The sequence below is a fragment of the Herpailurus yagouaroundi genome, unplaced genomic scaffold, assembly GCF_014898765.1.
Source record: "Herpailurus yagouaroundi ecotype Mexico unplaced genomic scaffold, PumYag 28, whole genome shotgun sequence".
Lineage (NCBI taxonomy): Eukaryota > Metazoa > Chordata > Mammalia > Carnivora > Felidae > Herpailurus > Herpailurus yagouaroundi.
Window position 1 is genome coordinate 106694170 of NW_024412376.1, and position 15425 is coordinate 106709594.

General features: G+C 42.0%; 1 protein-coding gene across 1 annotated transcript in view; it reads left to right on the top strand.

Moving 5' to 3' along the window:
* Positions 1 to 10707, top strand: part of NAAA (N-acylethanolamine acid amidase) — a 24599-nt gene extending 13892 nt beyond the window's left edge. The window contains exons 6-11 of the mRNA XM_040481032.1: positions 2616 to 2788; positions 2931 to 2993; positions 4434 to 4500; positions 5372 to 5400; positions 9351 to 9428; positions 10029 to 10707. Coding sequence (XP_040336966.1) covers positions 2616 to 2788; positions 2931 to 2993; positions 4434 to 4500; positions 5372 to 5400; positions 9351 to 9426 — 408 coding nt within the window. The 3' untranslated portion in view covers positions 9427 to 9428; positions 10029 to 10707. The remainder of the gene's footprint in view (positions 1 to 2615; positions 2789 to 2930; positions 2994 to 4433; positions 4501 to 5371; positions 5401 to 9350; positions 9429 to 10028) is intronic.
* The last annotated feature ends 4718 nt before the right edge of the window (positions 10708 to 15425 follow it).

Below are 15425 nucleotides of genomic sequence, written 5' to 3' on the forward strand. Positions count from 1 at the left end.
CCACAGTTTTAGCCTGTAGTTTTATCTAAATAGCTGATTGAGATAAAAGATGACATTATGCTTTTCTGCTGATAACAATGTGCCCTCCTTTTAGAGGGCAAATATCAGAATTAGCAAAGCAAAGAAAGGCATTAAGAAAGTAGTTCTGCATACAACAGAAAGAAAGTCTGCTTGACAAGACCTATTAAGCCCCAAAGTTCCAGGTCACATATAAATTGTGATTTCACTACAGTAAACACATTTTCAGGAGCTCATCTCTGGTGCACAGATATGGTCCTGCCCAGCTTTAGCTTTTTTGGCCCTTCTTCCCCTTGCTTTAAATAACCTTAGCCCCTCTGGACTTGCAGTGCTCCTCAACTTCTTACCTGGATACTTCCTGAAAATGGTGACGAACTATGCATCCTTCACACATTTTTAAGATGGCCTCTAAAACTTTTCATCATAAGATTAAAAAGCTGCAAAAAATCCAGTGTATTGTAAATGTTGCCATTTAAAAATAAAACTGGAATTTACATCCACCTGGTGAAATCCAAACACCAAAATGATTTTTAAATGTTTTAGATGTAATTTACATACAGTGAAATGCACAGATCTTAAGGGTTTGGTTCAATGTGTTTTGACAGCTGTACATACTCGTTTATCCATCCATGTAAGTACCAACAAAACAAGGTACAGAACATCCCCCAGTCCCTGGAAACTTCCCTCCTGCTCCATTCTAGCCAATTCCTAACCTCCGCTGACACCCTCCCTCAATGACACCACACTGACCTCTATCACCACAGACAAGTTTGCCTGTTCTAGAACGCATAGAAATGAAATCCTGGAGTAGGGACTCTTTCTTTCACTCAGCGTAATGTTTTTCAAATTCATCCATGTTGTTTGTATCACTAGCTCATTTCTTTCTATTGCTGAAGATTATTCAGTTGTGTGAATATGACACAATTTATTCATTTTCCAGTTGATGGGCATTGGGCTGTTTCCAGTATTGGGCTATTATGAGTAAGCCTGCTGTAGAAAATCTTGTACAAGTCTTTTTGTAAACACGTATGTCCATTTCAGTTGAGTAAGTACTTGAGAGTAGAATTGCTGGGTCGTAAGGTAGATGTATTTAATTGAGGTGCAATGCCATACGATTCACCTGCTGTATGATTCAAGTATTTAAAGTATACAACGTCCTGGTTTTTAGTACATTCAGAGTTGTGCAACCATCTCTACAATCAATTTTAGAACATTTTCATTACCCTTTAGCAGTCAGTGACCATTTCCTTCATTTCCTGAACCAAACAGATGAGGTACATGTTTCATCCTGACTTTTGCCACCTGAATGAAGTAAGTCACCACTGCCACCGGCGTTTCTTACTGACATTCTTTGCTTTTTTTCTCGTAGGACTCTGTTAGAGGCAACGAATTACTTGATAGTAATCGTGGGATGGTATAGGCAACATAAAACAATGTTCCATCACTGCCTCGCTAGAATTTTGCTGAGTTCAGAACAAACCAGTTCAAGCCTAAATACCTCACCCTAGCAGGAATGCGTGTACAGCAGGGGAAAGTCCACAAAGCCCTGCCGTGACTTGATGGTTTATGGTGCTGAATGATGGCACCTTTGCAGACACTAATATTTTGAATAGTTCTTTTGTTTGACTTTACCCCCACCCCCACCCCTGACACAGTGCCTTGGCCATATTCAGGATGGGTGAGCAGAAAACGTACTTTCCAAAAGTGGTACAGAGTGATTTTGAAGATGCAGGTGGGAAGGGCAGGCCCCATACCACAGGACCGTTCTTGAGCAGATCGGCTTAAGCAAGGAGCACCTATGGAAGCTGAAGATATGGAAAGTGATCCCCTTAATGGTCCATGCCACAGACCTTTGGAAGTCTTCACGAACCCCCGGGGGTAGGAGTATCAGCACACCCTGCTCTGATGCAGCATGCTGTCTTTCATCTCCAAGACTTTGCCAACTCTTCCATCAAGCTAGAGCTGCCCAACCCCACAACTATGACTTTCCGCCAGCCTGACTTCCATTTGTCCCTTTGGCCTCAGATTGTGCAATACCTCCCTGGAATACTTCCTTGATGCCCTGGGTGAGGCTGGGTCCCCTGCTATGGCTTTTGTAGCAACTCCTTCTCCTATGTTGACACTCCTTACCTTGTGTCAGCACTGCCCATTGGCTCTCCTGTCATCCTTGGAAGTTTGGAGTGAACAAGGTTTGGTCAGTCATAGTCACTGCTCTGTTCCCCACACCAGCACTGTGGCTAGCACATAGTAGGTATTCAGAAGTACCTGTTGAAAGAACAAGTGGATGAGGAAACATGGGGAATCCTTTGTGAAGGTGACCTGCCTAGAAAGCACACAGCCCATGTTTGGTGAGCCAGGCCTAGAACTTGTCAGCAGGTCTTTCCAGTTGTGAGAAAAAATCCTGCTGCTGTTGGCTGCCCACTGATGACATCGCAGGAGCCCTGATGACAGGAGGAGGAGGAGGTCAGAGCGGGTTAAGATGGTAGCCATGGCTTAATATATCAGGAGAATGTGCTTTGGCCCATTTGTCCATCAGTTGGTGTGGCAGATAACTGCCGTGTGTGGTGATGCTAATGTGGGTTTGTCTCTTTGTTCAGACCCTGAGTGAGTCGGAAAACTTTGACGCAGCTGTTTATAAATTGGCCAAGACACCCCTTATTGCTGGTGTTTATTATATTATTGGTGGTGTGTCCCCTCGGGAAGGAGTGGTCATCACGAGGAACAGAAACGGCCCCGCAGACATTTGGCCTCTAGATCCTTTAAATGGAGCGTGAGTAGAATGAGAACTCATTTTGTATCAAGAATTTTTTTAATTGATGAAACTAGAGGTATTCTTTTTGTTTTCATATATTTCTTCTTCAGCTATGTGCCAGATGACCTTGGGTAAGACAAGATGATGTGCTTTGTTGTAGGTGGTTCCGAGTTGAGACAAATTATGACCACTGGAAGCCAGCACCTGAGAAAGATGACCGAAGGTAGGCATCTATACACTTTCTGCTTTACAGTGCTTTCTTGGGGTCAGGAGAATGTGTCCTTTTTTTTTTTTTTAACGTTTATTTATTTTTGAGACAGAGAGAGACAGAGCGTGAATAGGGGAGGGTCAGAGAGAAAGGGAGACACAGAATCTGAAACAGGTTCCAGGCTCTGAGCTGTCAGCACAGAGCCTGACGTGGGGCTCGAACACACAGACTGCGTGATCATGACCTGAGAGGAAGTTGGACACTTAACCGACTGAGCCACCCAGGCGCCCGCCTCTTTTTTTTTAATTTTTTTTAACGGAATGTGTCCTTTAAAAAAAAAAAAGTTTAGGGGCGCCTGGGTGGCGCAGTCGGTTAAGCGTCCGACTTCAGCCAGGTCACGATCTCGCGGTCCGTGAGTTCGAGCCCCGCGTCGGGCTCTGGGCTGATGGCTCAGAGCCTGGAGCCTGTTTCCGATTCTGTGTCTTCCTCTCTCTCTGCCCCTCCCCCGTTCATGCTCTGTCTCTCTCTGTCCCAAAAATAAATAAACGTTGAAAAAAAAAAAATTAAAAAAAAAAAAAGTTTATTATTTTTGAGAGAGAGAGCAGGAAAGGGGTAGAGGTGGGGGGTGGGGAGGACAGCAGGCTCCCTGCTGACAGCAGAGATCCCAATGTGGGGTTTGAACTCACGAACCACGAGATCATGACCTGAGCCGAAGTGGGATGTTTAACCGACTGAGCCACCCATGCACCCCAGATATGCCATTTTTATGACAAGAACTGGAGAGGACTGCAGGTGCTGTCCTCTCCCAGAACATGTACCTGGGCCCCCTCACCAGTGTCTTGGCCAGGATGGGAGAGTGTAATGTGTCATGAAGGGTCTTAGCGGTTGGTTGGGTGTTGGAGGGTAAGACTTGCTCTGGCCTCAGAGTCAGGAGGCCTGTGTTCCATCACCAGCTCTGTTAATGACTCACTGGGTTGCCTCTTGAGACTCTCTCTACTCATGTGTAAAAGGAAAGGACAGAACAAGGTTTGTGGTTTTCTGTGTAAGCCTTTTTTGGAAGGAGAACATGTCCCTTAATGAAATAAATAAACCAGTTAAGGGCTTTCTTTGGCCCTTCTCATTTCGAAAGTTTTGTAAGTCATTGCATCCCCGAAGAGCAGGTAGTTATGTATTTCCCCCTGGCTTTACTGCCCCACGTGTTTGGGACAACTATTTATGCAACACATTTCCACCATCCCAGCTTCCTTGAGCAGATGGTGCCAGTAGGCCTGGCTGTCGAATTAATTTTGCCATGGTGGTCGGAGATTAGTCAGGAAGCATGTTTGAGGGCTGGAACCTTTTGTTGGTGAAAGGAGATCATGCAGTCAGGCCTTATCTTGAGCCTCCTGGTATGAGAGCTGATGGGATTCAGGGTTACCTGAGGTGCCCAGTAACCTCTGACCATTCTCCTTACAGGACGCCTGCCATGAAAGCACTTAATGCCACAGGCCAGGAAAACCTCAGCCTGGAGACGCTCTTCCAGGTAACTTCCATGGGGCATGATGTCCAGCTTTTACCCTGGATGTTTGTTGTCTTTGTTAATAGTGATTAAAGTGTTGGAGTCAGTTTCACCTGGTTGAAAACATTTTTTAAAAGCCAGATGAGGGGCGCCTGGGTGGCGCAGTCGGTTAGGCGTCCGACTTCAGCCAGGTCACGATCTCGCGGTCCGTGAGTTTGAGCCCCGCGTCAGGCTCTGGGCTGATGGCTCAGAGCCTGGAGCCTGTTTCCGATTCTGTGTCTCCCTCTCTCTCTGCCCCTCCCCCGTTCATGCTCTGTCTCTCTCTGTCCCAAAAATAAATAAAACGTTGAAAAAAAATTAAAAAAAAAAAAAAAAAAGCCAGATGAATTAAAAAAAAAAAAAAGATGACATTTTGTGAACTTGCGTCAGTATAGACTAAAAAGTATTCCTCTTCACCCAAGTGTTTCTGCATGTTAAAAAAAGACACAGTTGGGGGTGCCTCCGACTTCAGCTCAGGTCATGATCTCACAGCTTGTGAGTTCAAGCCCCACACTGGGCTCTGTGCTGACAGCTCAGAGCCTGGAACCTGCTTCAGATTCTGTGTCTCCCTCTCCCTCTGCCCTTCCCCTGCTCACGCTCTGTCTCTCTCTGTCTCTCAATAATAAATAAATGTTAAAAAAATTTTTTTTAATTAATAAAAATAATAATAAAAATTAAAAAAATACACAGTTGTATATATGTTCACTATTTAAAGGGAGAAAGGATTCAAAAGTCTAACTCTGTAGACCCCAAGACATGCTAGAGTGCTAAGTGCTTTTATTCTTCCTAGGGATATTCTACATGTATTTCTTCTACCTTTTTAATAGTCTTTGTAATATGATTGTTTCCTATGCAGGTTTTGTCAGTGTTTCCGGTTTGTAACAAGTAAGTGACACTTAAACACATCTGTTCATACGTCACCCCAGAATGGGGTTTCTGGGGGCCTCTACCAGTCAGGCTTTCTAGGTGCTGTGGACACAGCAGTGAATCAAACAAGTTGTCTGCTCTCATGGAACTAGCATTTTACTGGGGGGAAGTAGGGAGGAGGTGGGGAGGGGGAGATAAACAAATATATCATAAGTCAGGTGAGAAGTCCATAAAGAAAAACAAAGGTAAAGAGGATAGAGGGATCCGGAAGGAAGAGGGCAGAGATGTGTTCATCCTAAATCAGTCTGGTAGTTGGGACTGCCTTCACTGGTTATGAGCGCCGTAATTTCACTCTGTTAAAACTAAACTTTAGGGGCACCCAGGTGTGTCAGTCAGTTAAGCATCTGACTCCTGATCTCTGCTCAGATCATGATCTCATGGTTCATGGGATTGAACCCTGCTTTGGGCTCTGTGCTGACAGCACGGAGCTTGCTTGGGATTCTCTCTCTCTCAAAATAAATAAACTAAAAGTTAAAAAAAAAAAAAAACAACTAAACTAAACTGTAGACGCTGTTGGCCTCCCTTTAACTTCCTAAAACTTTCTGCTACCACCATGCTCAGTCCACAGATAAATCAGCATCTATGCTACTGTTTCTTTGTTAGCCTGTGCCCTTGATAGTAGCATCCTGTGAGCACTGGCTTCTTGGGTCTAACAACCCAGGGTTTTACCCACATAGTCTTCTGAAGTGAAACCCTGGGCCGTAGCTGCCACTGTCACAGGAAGCTCTTCATTAAATCTAAGAGGCAGCCACAAGGCTTATACAGGAAACTCTGAAGGTCCACTGTCTCCATCATAGCAAAGCTGGGTAGACCAACAGCCTACTTTTTATCACCATTCAAGGTGATGCTTTATTGTCTTACCCTCACCCAGGACTAGCTCATGGGGGTGCAGACACTTTTTTTTTGCTTAGTGAGGTTGGGCTTAATTTAATGAAATGAAAGAGGAAGCATCTGCAAGTCAAAACAGTTTTATCTCCTTTTACTTCAATAAATTCCCAAACCCAGCATTTCCTAGCCTCCCATCGTTATTTTATTTGCTTTCTCCAAGGCAAGAATATCAAAATGGTCCTCTTCAGGAAATAGCCTAATACAGGCAAAACCTATAAAGTGATTTTTAGTTTCAAATACCCAATTGATTTTTTTTTCTTTGAAATGATCCTCCTTTACACGAATACAAAATAGTTTTCCTGATGGCCTCTAGAATAACTTGTATACAAGTACTTTTAAGATTCCTTAGCTGTGATGATATTTTTAAAACTGGTGGTTCATTTTGTATCATAATAGGAATATATCTTCAAATTGTCCCTTGGAAGTTTTTTCTGTAAGTAGGGCCTGATAAAAAGATTAACACTAAAAAATTTATTCTGTGAGCAATATTCTAACAGCCAATACAGAAAAACAAATTAGCCAGTAATTTACCACTCCAGTAAATGAACCATTTGGGTAATAGGTGATACCCAGAGTTATGCTAGTAAACTAGCTTTTGGGTGGGAGCGGGTTTGGGGGGCCAAAAAACAAACCAAAGACCCCCATGAATTGTAGCATTAATTGACTTCCTGGTGTCAATACTCCCACATAGCGTATTTCAAGCTTATGATGGGCTCCTGAACTTCCTACATGTTTAACAATTGGCTCTCACCAGCCTGTAGGAGCCAGCTCCAACATACAGCTGACTGTATCCCTTCCAGTAGGGCACAATTTTGCCCTTCTAATATTTGTTTGTAAAATAGGGTATTCTTTTTTGGGTGTTCTTATGGTTTTAAAAATAATTATATAAATGATAACTATATCTTAAAAAAATTACTATTATAATAAAATGCTATTATGATAATAAAATATAATAAAAATTGCTATTATAATAAAATAAAAATAAAATTATATTTATTTTTAAAAAAACATTGCTCATGCCATGAACAGCCCTGGTCATTTTAAATTTTTTTTTTTCAACATTTTTATTTATTTTTGGGACAGAGAGAGACAGAGCATGAACGGGGGAGGGGCAGAGAGAGAGGGAGACACAGAATCGGAAACAGGCTCCAGGCTCCGAGCCATCAGCCCAGAGCCTGACGCGGGGCTCAAACTCACGGACCGCGAGATCGTGACCTGGCTGAAGTCGGGCGCTTAACCGACTGCGCCACCCAGGCGCCCCTAGCCCTGGTCATTTTAAACATGTGCCCCATAGCCAACTGAATATAGTGTAGTTGAGTTAAGCATTCTCTAGTTGTTAGTTTTTCCCCTATTAAAATTCTGAAATACATGTATTTGTACATCCCCCTTCCCCACCGCCCCACCTTTGGATTCTTTTCCCTGGCTGAATGCCCAGAATTCAGAGTAGAGTTACTGAGTTAAAGGCTATCAATGTTTAAATGGCTTAGGAAATATTTTGTTGAAATAGAATTAGAAATTGTAAACAGTTAACCAAGGAACATTTTTCTCTGTTGTATAACTGAAAACCTGAGAGGACCTGCATTTAAAGAATAACCACCATTGAGCCAGAATTAACACAGATCACTGACTCTCAGGCCCTTTGCTTAGAATGATTCCTGGCAATGGAAGCTCTTCCCTGTGTAAAGTTAACAGAAAGAAGTCTGAACAGAAGCCGTTAACTCTATGCTGCCACCTTGTGCTGTGCTACAAAATCACACTCACTTGCAATAGATCTCCAACCTCTGAGGTGGCTGTAAGCAGAGAAAATATTAAAGTAGTGAAGGAGGGGCTCCTGGGTGGCTCAGCCGGTTAAGCATCTGACTCTTGGTTTCAGCTCCTGTCATGATCTCACGGTTCCATGAGTTCGAGCCCCACGTCGGGCTCTGTGCTGACAGTGCAGAGCCTGCTTGGGATTCTCTGTCTCCCTCTCTGCCCCTCTCCCACTTGTGTTGTCTCTGTCTCTCTCAAAACAAATAAATAAACTTATAAATAAATAAATAAATAAATAAATAAATAAATAAATAAATAAAGTAGCGATGGAGAATAGAATTATGGCCAAAGCAAATAAGCTACTGAATTCCCTCGGACTAGCTCTGCATGCACTCATAGTGCTGTCTTCACGCAGGTGTACAATTTATCTGTGGGCCCCAGGGCCACTAGTTCTGCAACAACCCAGCTCCAAATGCTTTGAGCATGCATCTCAGCTGGTGATTGGGACAAGAGGTAGATGATGAAGGGAGTCAGGGAAAGGGGTCCTATTGTGTGTGTGCATGCATGCATGTGTGCTCATGTTGTTCAGGTCTCTTGCTGTGCAGTATGTTGAGTAAATGACATTGCACTTTGCATCCTTAGATCTGGGTAAGATGTGATCCCTGAGATTTAGAGGCTCCACTCTGGCCTTCCTCTGACCGTCGCTTGATATAAGGAGTCCACTGGGCCAGGAGCATTTGCCCAGCTAGTCTGGCCCAACTACCTAGTACCCTGGAATTCTCAGCCCAAAGAGCTCCAGGCCTGTGTGGTCCACTGTCCTGGGTGGTATTCTCCTGATGGCAGTGTGCAGCCACTGTGGATATCTGTGCTTGGTGGGTGGCCAAGGGATGGCTTTTCCCTGGGGTCATGCTTGAAGCCTGAATGCAAAGGCTGAGGTGTCCACATACGTGCCTTGTGGGATCGGGCAGAGCAAGGGGTGAGGGCCACAAGAGCTGGCATCCCTCACTGCCACAGTGTGGAACTGTGAGGAGTCTGAGCATTTTAAATTTGAACTTGGCCTTCCATAGTATTGTCAAAATAGGAAGGACACTGTGTGATCACTTGCGTTATAAATTTTAAATATTCTGACATATATGGGCTTCTATTTGTATTATTGTCTTGGGTCCTGAGGACAATGGGGACAATTAGGGAAGGGCTTGGTGTTTTTTTTTTCCTCTTTGGAATATTAGAGGAAATGATATGTATATAAAAATTCCTCTCATCATTTTCAGCTATACAGTTTATACTACAGTAATGAGTGCTGCTAACCCAGAGAAGTACACGACGAGGATCAGAAACCTGGGTTAAAAGTAAGTAAGCAGAAGAATGGATTCCACCATGCTGTGAAAGTTTTGCTAGTTTATTGTTGGCGACGTCTGTGGGTGTGTGCTGGTATTTCTCACAGAACATGGTGACATCTTTAACATTTGTACGTACGGAATATGTTCTGACAGACATCCGGCAAATGATTGTCATTTGTGTCAGACTCGCGTCACTCTTAGGTATTTATTTTGAATTGTTTGTATGAGAGCTAATCTACTCTTGCCCGGTGTCCTTTGTCCCTTATTAAAACCTATTCTCAGGGCAAAGTGTTATCTCTTCACTTACACAGTATCTGGGAAGAGTGATAGTGAGGCAGGCCCAGTGCATTTTCAACCTGAGAAGACAGATAATGAAGGCAAAGGACACCTGCAGAGTTTATTTCAGGCAATGGTGAGCCCATAGGTGAGGGGACGGACATGAGAAAGCAGGAGTCCTTTCTGCTGTCCCTGAAACCAAACCCGGTTTTCCCTAATGCAAGGGTTGTCTGGAGCTTGTAAACCTGGCCTGATGTTTTAGTCATTTGCTTATCATGGGGGTGTTAAAAACCAGTGTTTGAATTAAGTACATGTATTCTTCTTCCCTTACAGATGATTTTTTAAAAACGAAACTCTCGAAGAGCTGTACGTTAAAAAACAAAGTAAAAGGATTGTATTATTTTAGGAACAATACAGGTTCTTTCCTCATTAAAGTTTTCAATCTTGTGAAGTGGGGGGCAGGAAGGCCCCTCTGGAGCTGGTTTTGGTAAAGTGGGTAATAGGCTTGCATTCACTTCCCTTCATCATTTGCCTTGACCCTCTCTAAGCTTTGTCTCAAAGATAGTTGGTCTCAGAGGTCAAGCCCTATCCTTGGGCTTTAGTTCCAGCTTCTTAGCACAACATGTGGCAATGTTGCCATACCTCAGCTTATGAAGAAATGAGCTGGCAAGACATCTTTGCTTATTATGAAGTGCTTCTGGAAGAGTCTGAGAAAAAAAGATTATTCGAAAAGAAATGGAGAAATGTGGTTTGAAGAGAGCCTGTTTGAATGTTCGTTAGCCAGAGCTTTGATCATGTATTTCCAATGTGATGGGATTCTCACTTTTCATAATTTGTCTAATGTTTCTTTAAGCAGACTGATGGGCCTCCTTTTTCTAAATAGCTACTTTCTTACTGCTTTTTGAAAGCAGTTTGAAAACAAAATTATGTCTGATTGTCACTTTTCACTAGTTAATAAAATGTTGCAAGGGATGTCAGCAAGAAGAATAAAATTGTCTTCCAAGATACTGAATATTGTGTTCTCTCTACATTCTTACCCCTGACGTTGTGTGGTTCTGGACAGCTGTCCTGAGGAGGCAGCTCTGGGAGATGTTATTTAAGCGCGAGGACTGAAAGGGGTGCGTAGCTGTGTTGTAGAATTTGACTTTTTTTTCTTTTTTTTCATATGTATAAGAAAGAAACTTCTCTGAGGATGAAGTCAGAAAAGGTTAAAATGCATGAACAATGAATCAATTGGATGTTCCTGTTTAGTGTTCCAGCAGGAACGAAGGAAAATGGAATGGCTGCAGGGAAGTGTTAGCCAGGCTTGGGCCACCGCTGCGTCACCATACTGCCCACCTCGTTAGCAGCACACAATATTTATGTATCTTCTTGGCCAGAGTTGCATCACCGTTGTTAAATTTCTATCACCCAGTGCCCTTTTTAAAACCAAACATCAAGGGTAGTTTTCTTGCCAGACATGTCAAGTTGTGATTGAGACTGCAAGTTTCTACTCAGTCACTTCTGTTCTTGTTTTCTCAACTGTAGACTCTGATCTTTGGATGGAAATTTGACGAATACCCTAATGTTAACCAGGCAACATGGAGGCAGAGAGGACTTTTCAGCAGGAAAGTGTTTTAAGTAATCCAAATGTCTGGTTCGTGTTAAGACCTGTGTTCCTTGTGCTGTGTGGTTTCACTACAACGTGTCTAGGTATAGATTTCTTCTTATTTTGCCTACTTGGGATTTGTTATGCTCTTCAAATTTCAAATTTATTCAGTTTTGGAAAGTGCTCAGTTACCAGCTCTCTGTTGCTCTCCTACATTGTTTTGCATCTTCTCTCCTCTCCTTAAGTCCCAAGTGTGTGTATTATCATGGCTTCTACCCTCTGTCTCACCCCTCTGGTATTTGGGGCGGGGCGGGGCCGGGGGGGGGGGAAGGAAGAAGAGTGAGGTGGCAGATTTCTCTCTTGATGACATAGTCCAGGTAATGTCTTTATTTTTTTCTGTAAAATCAGAAATATTTTTTAGTGGATCTGTTGCTTTTAATATCAAGGATAATATATTTACTTTAAAAATATTTTATTTTTTAGTAATCTCTAGGCCCAGAGTGGGGCTCAAACTCACAACCCAGAGATCAAGAGTCTCATGCTTTACTGACTGAGCTAGCCAGGTGCCCCTTAAGGATAATACTTGTATTTTGGATGGGCTACTTGCTACTTTTTTAAACCTGCTAGGATCTTTATTGGATAGTAGTATCTGTTCTTTGCTTTGGTCTTTTTTTTTTTAAACTTCTTAATCCATACTTATTTTATATTCTGCTTCTCAATTCCATCATCAAGTCCTCGGATGTCCAGCTTCACTGTTTGTTTTCACTGACTCTCTCTCATGGAAGTTTCTGTGGTGTTGTCTAGTTTTGGATTGTGTTCCTCTGGAAATACTGAAGGCCGGGGTTGACGGTGCACCACCCACAGAGGATGTGCTAATTTCTCAACATGTGGTTTCTTAGAACACTCAGTATAAATTGAAGGCTCAATTTATATTGTATGAAGACAGACCTGTGGTTACACATTCACACAGGAGAGCCTGGCCCCTGTGCAGGTTGATACTCTAACTGTACCTTGTGTGTATCCAAGTCCGTGTTCTTTATCCCCCACCTTCCAAGGCAATTGTCAAAGAACCTGAGGTTCTAAGTTCCTGGGACCAGAAACTGTCCTTAGGGCCACCATGACTAATGTGCCTGCTTTCCCCCTGCAATTTTCCTCATTATTTCCCATTCTCTAGATATGCCCTTTATCCCCTCTGATTTTACCTCCTTACTTGCTAGCTCACCTAAGTATTCAGCATTTAAGAAAGATGCTTGTTTATCATTTTTAGTTTTGTAGTGGGAATGTTTTTTCAGGATATTTATCCCTCCAAAGAATCTAGAAATCAAAGAGTTGATGAGCAGTTTTTTTTTTTTTAAGTTCATTCTGTGTAGTTATGGAAAGTGCATTGATGGAGGCTGATAACGGAAAGGTGAAAATCAGCTTGACATTTTATTAGAACAGTTAAGAAATTAAGATGGATTGCAAGATGTGGAAACAACCTTAATGTTCATGGACAGATGAATGGATAAAGAAAATGTGATATGTACATACAATGGAATATTATTCAGCCTTCAAAAAAGAGGGAAATCCTGACGTCTGTGACAGATGGATCAACCTTAAGGACATTACACTAAGTGAAATAAGCTAGTCACAGAAGGACAAATATTGTATATCCCACTTATCTGAGGTCGAACGGTTTCAGGACACACTACCCCAAAATATGGCATGTTGGCATAGTGGATATTTTAATTTGAAGGAATTATCGTATTCTTCCACGTCTGCCTACTCTTCATCAAACCTCCCATAAAAATGCACAGATCCATCTCTTTGGGTCTTCATTTCCTTATGAAAGCTCCCGTGTCATGTGAAATTATATTGAACAAATTTATATCGTTATCTCCTGTTAATTTGTCTTTCTCAGTTTAATTGTCAGACCCAGGGATCCTAAGAGGGTAGGAAAAGAACGTTTTTCCTCCTCTATAAGATATATATATATTTAAGTTTATTTATTTTTCAGAAAAGGAGACAACATAAGCAGGGGAGGGGCAGAGAGAGGGAGACAGAGAATCCCAAGCAGGCTTTCCCCTGTCAGTGCAGAGCCTGGAGCAGGGCTCAAACTCATGAACTGGGAGATCATGACCTGAGCTGAAATCAGGAGTTGGACACTTAACCAACTGAGCCACTCAGGTGCCCAAAGGTGCCCTTCTTTCTTAAGTTTATTTATTTATTTTGAGAGAGAGAGGGAAAGAGAAAGAGTCCCAAGCAGGCTCCACACTGTCTGCACAGAGCCCGATGCAGGGCTCGAACTCTTGAACCATGAGATCATGACCTGAGCCAAAACCAAGAGTTGGATGCTCAACTGACTGAACCACCCATGCGCCCCTCTATAAGAGATCTAAAATATACTTATAGAGAAAAAGAGGCAGAAGGTTTATGTGAGCAAATTATAGTAGAAAACTTCCCTAATCTGGGAAAGGACACAGACATCAAACTCCAAGAAGCACAGAGAACTCCCATTAGATTCAACAAAAACCGACCATCAACAAGGCATATCATAGTCAAATTCACAAAATACACAGACAAGGTAAGAATTATGAAAGCATCAAGGGAAAAAAAAAAAGTCCTTAACCTGTAAGGGAAGATAGATCAGGTTCACAGCAGGCCTATCCACAGAAACTTGGCAGGCCAGAAAGGAGTGGCAGGATACATTCAATGTGCTGAATGAGAAAAATATGCAGCCAAGAATTCTTTGTCCAGCAAGGCTGTCATGCAAAATAGAAGAAGAGATAAAGAGTTTCCCAGACAAACAAAAACTAAAGGAGTTTGGGACCATTAAACCAGCCCTGCAATAAATTTTAAGGGGGACTCTTTGAGTGGAGAGAAAATGAAACAAAACAAAAGACCAAAAGCAACAAATACTAGAAAGGGCCAGAGAACAACACCAACTCTATAGGCAACACAATGGCAATAAATTCATATCTTTCATTACTCACTCTAAATGTCAATGGACTAAATGCTCCAATCAAAAGACATAGTGTATAAGAATGGATATACTGTTTACAAGAGACCCATTTTAGACCTAAACACTCCTGCAGGTTGAAAGTAAGGTAATAGAGAACCATCTATCATGTTAATGGTTGTCAAAAGAAAGCTGGAGCAGCCATATTTATATCAGACAAACTAGATTTTAAAATAAAGACTGTAACAAATGATGAAGAAGGGCATTATATCATAATTAAGGGGGTCTATCCTCCAAGAAGATCTAACAATTGTAAGTATTTATGCCCCCAACGTGGAAATGCCCAAATATATAAATCAGCTAATCACAAACATAAAGAAAGTCATTGATAATAATACCACAATAGTGGGGGATTTCAACACCCCACTAATAGCAATGGACAGAATATCTAAGCATAAAATCAGCAAGGAAACAGTGGCTTTGAATGACACACTGGACCAGATGGACTTAACAGATACATTCAGAACATTTCATCCTAAAGCAGCAGAATACACATTCTTCTTGAGTGCACATGGAACATTTTCCAGAATAGATCACATACTGGGTCACAAATCAGCCCTCAACAAGTGCAAAAAGATTGAGATCATACCTTGCATATTTTCAGACCACAATGCTATGAAACTCAAAATCAACCACAAGAAAAAGTTTGGAAAGACCATGGATACTTGGAGATAAGAACACCTTACTAAAGAATGATTGGGTTAACCAAGAAATTAATGAGGAAATTAAAAACTACATGGAAGGCAATGAAAATGAAAACACGACATCCCAAAACCTCTGGGATGCAGCAAGGCAGTCATAAGAGGGAAGTATATAGCAATCCAGGCTTTCCTAAAGAAGGAAGAGAGGCCTTAAATACGCAACCTAACCTTACACCTAAAAGAGCTGGAAAAATAACATCAAATAAAGCCCAAAACCAGCAGAAGGGAAATAATAAAGATTAGAGCAGAAATCAATGATATTTAAAACAACAAACAAACAAACAAAACAGAACAGATCAATGAAACCAGGAGCTGGTTCCTTGAAAGATTTAACAATCTCCTAGAGTAGAAAACAGGCAACAACCTCTTTGACCTCAGTCACAGCAACTTCTTACTTGACATGTCTCCAGAGGCAAGGGAAACAAAAGCAAAGATGAACTGTT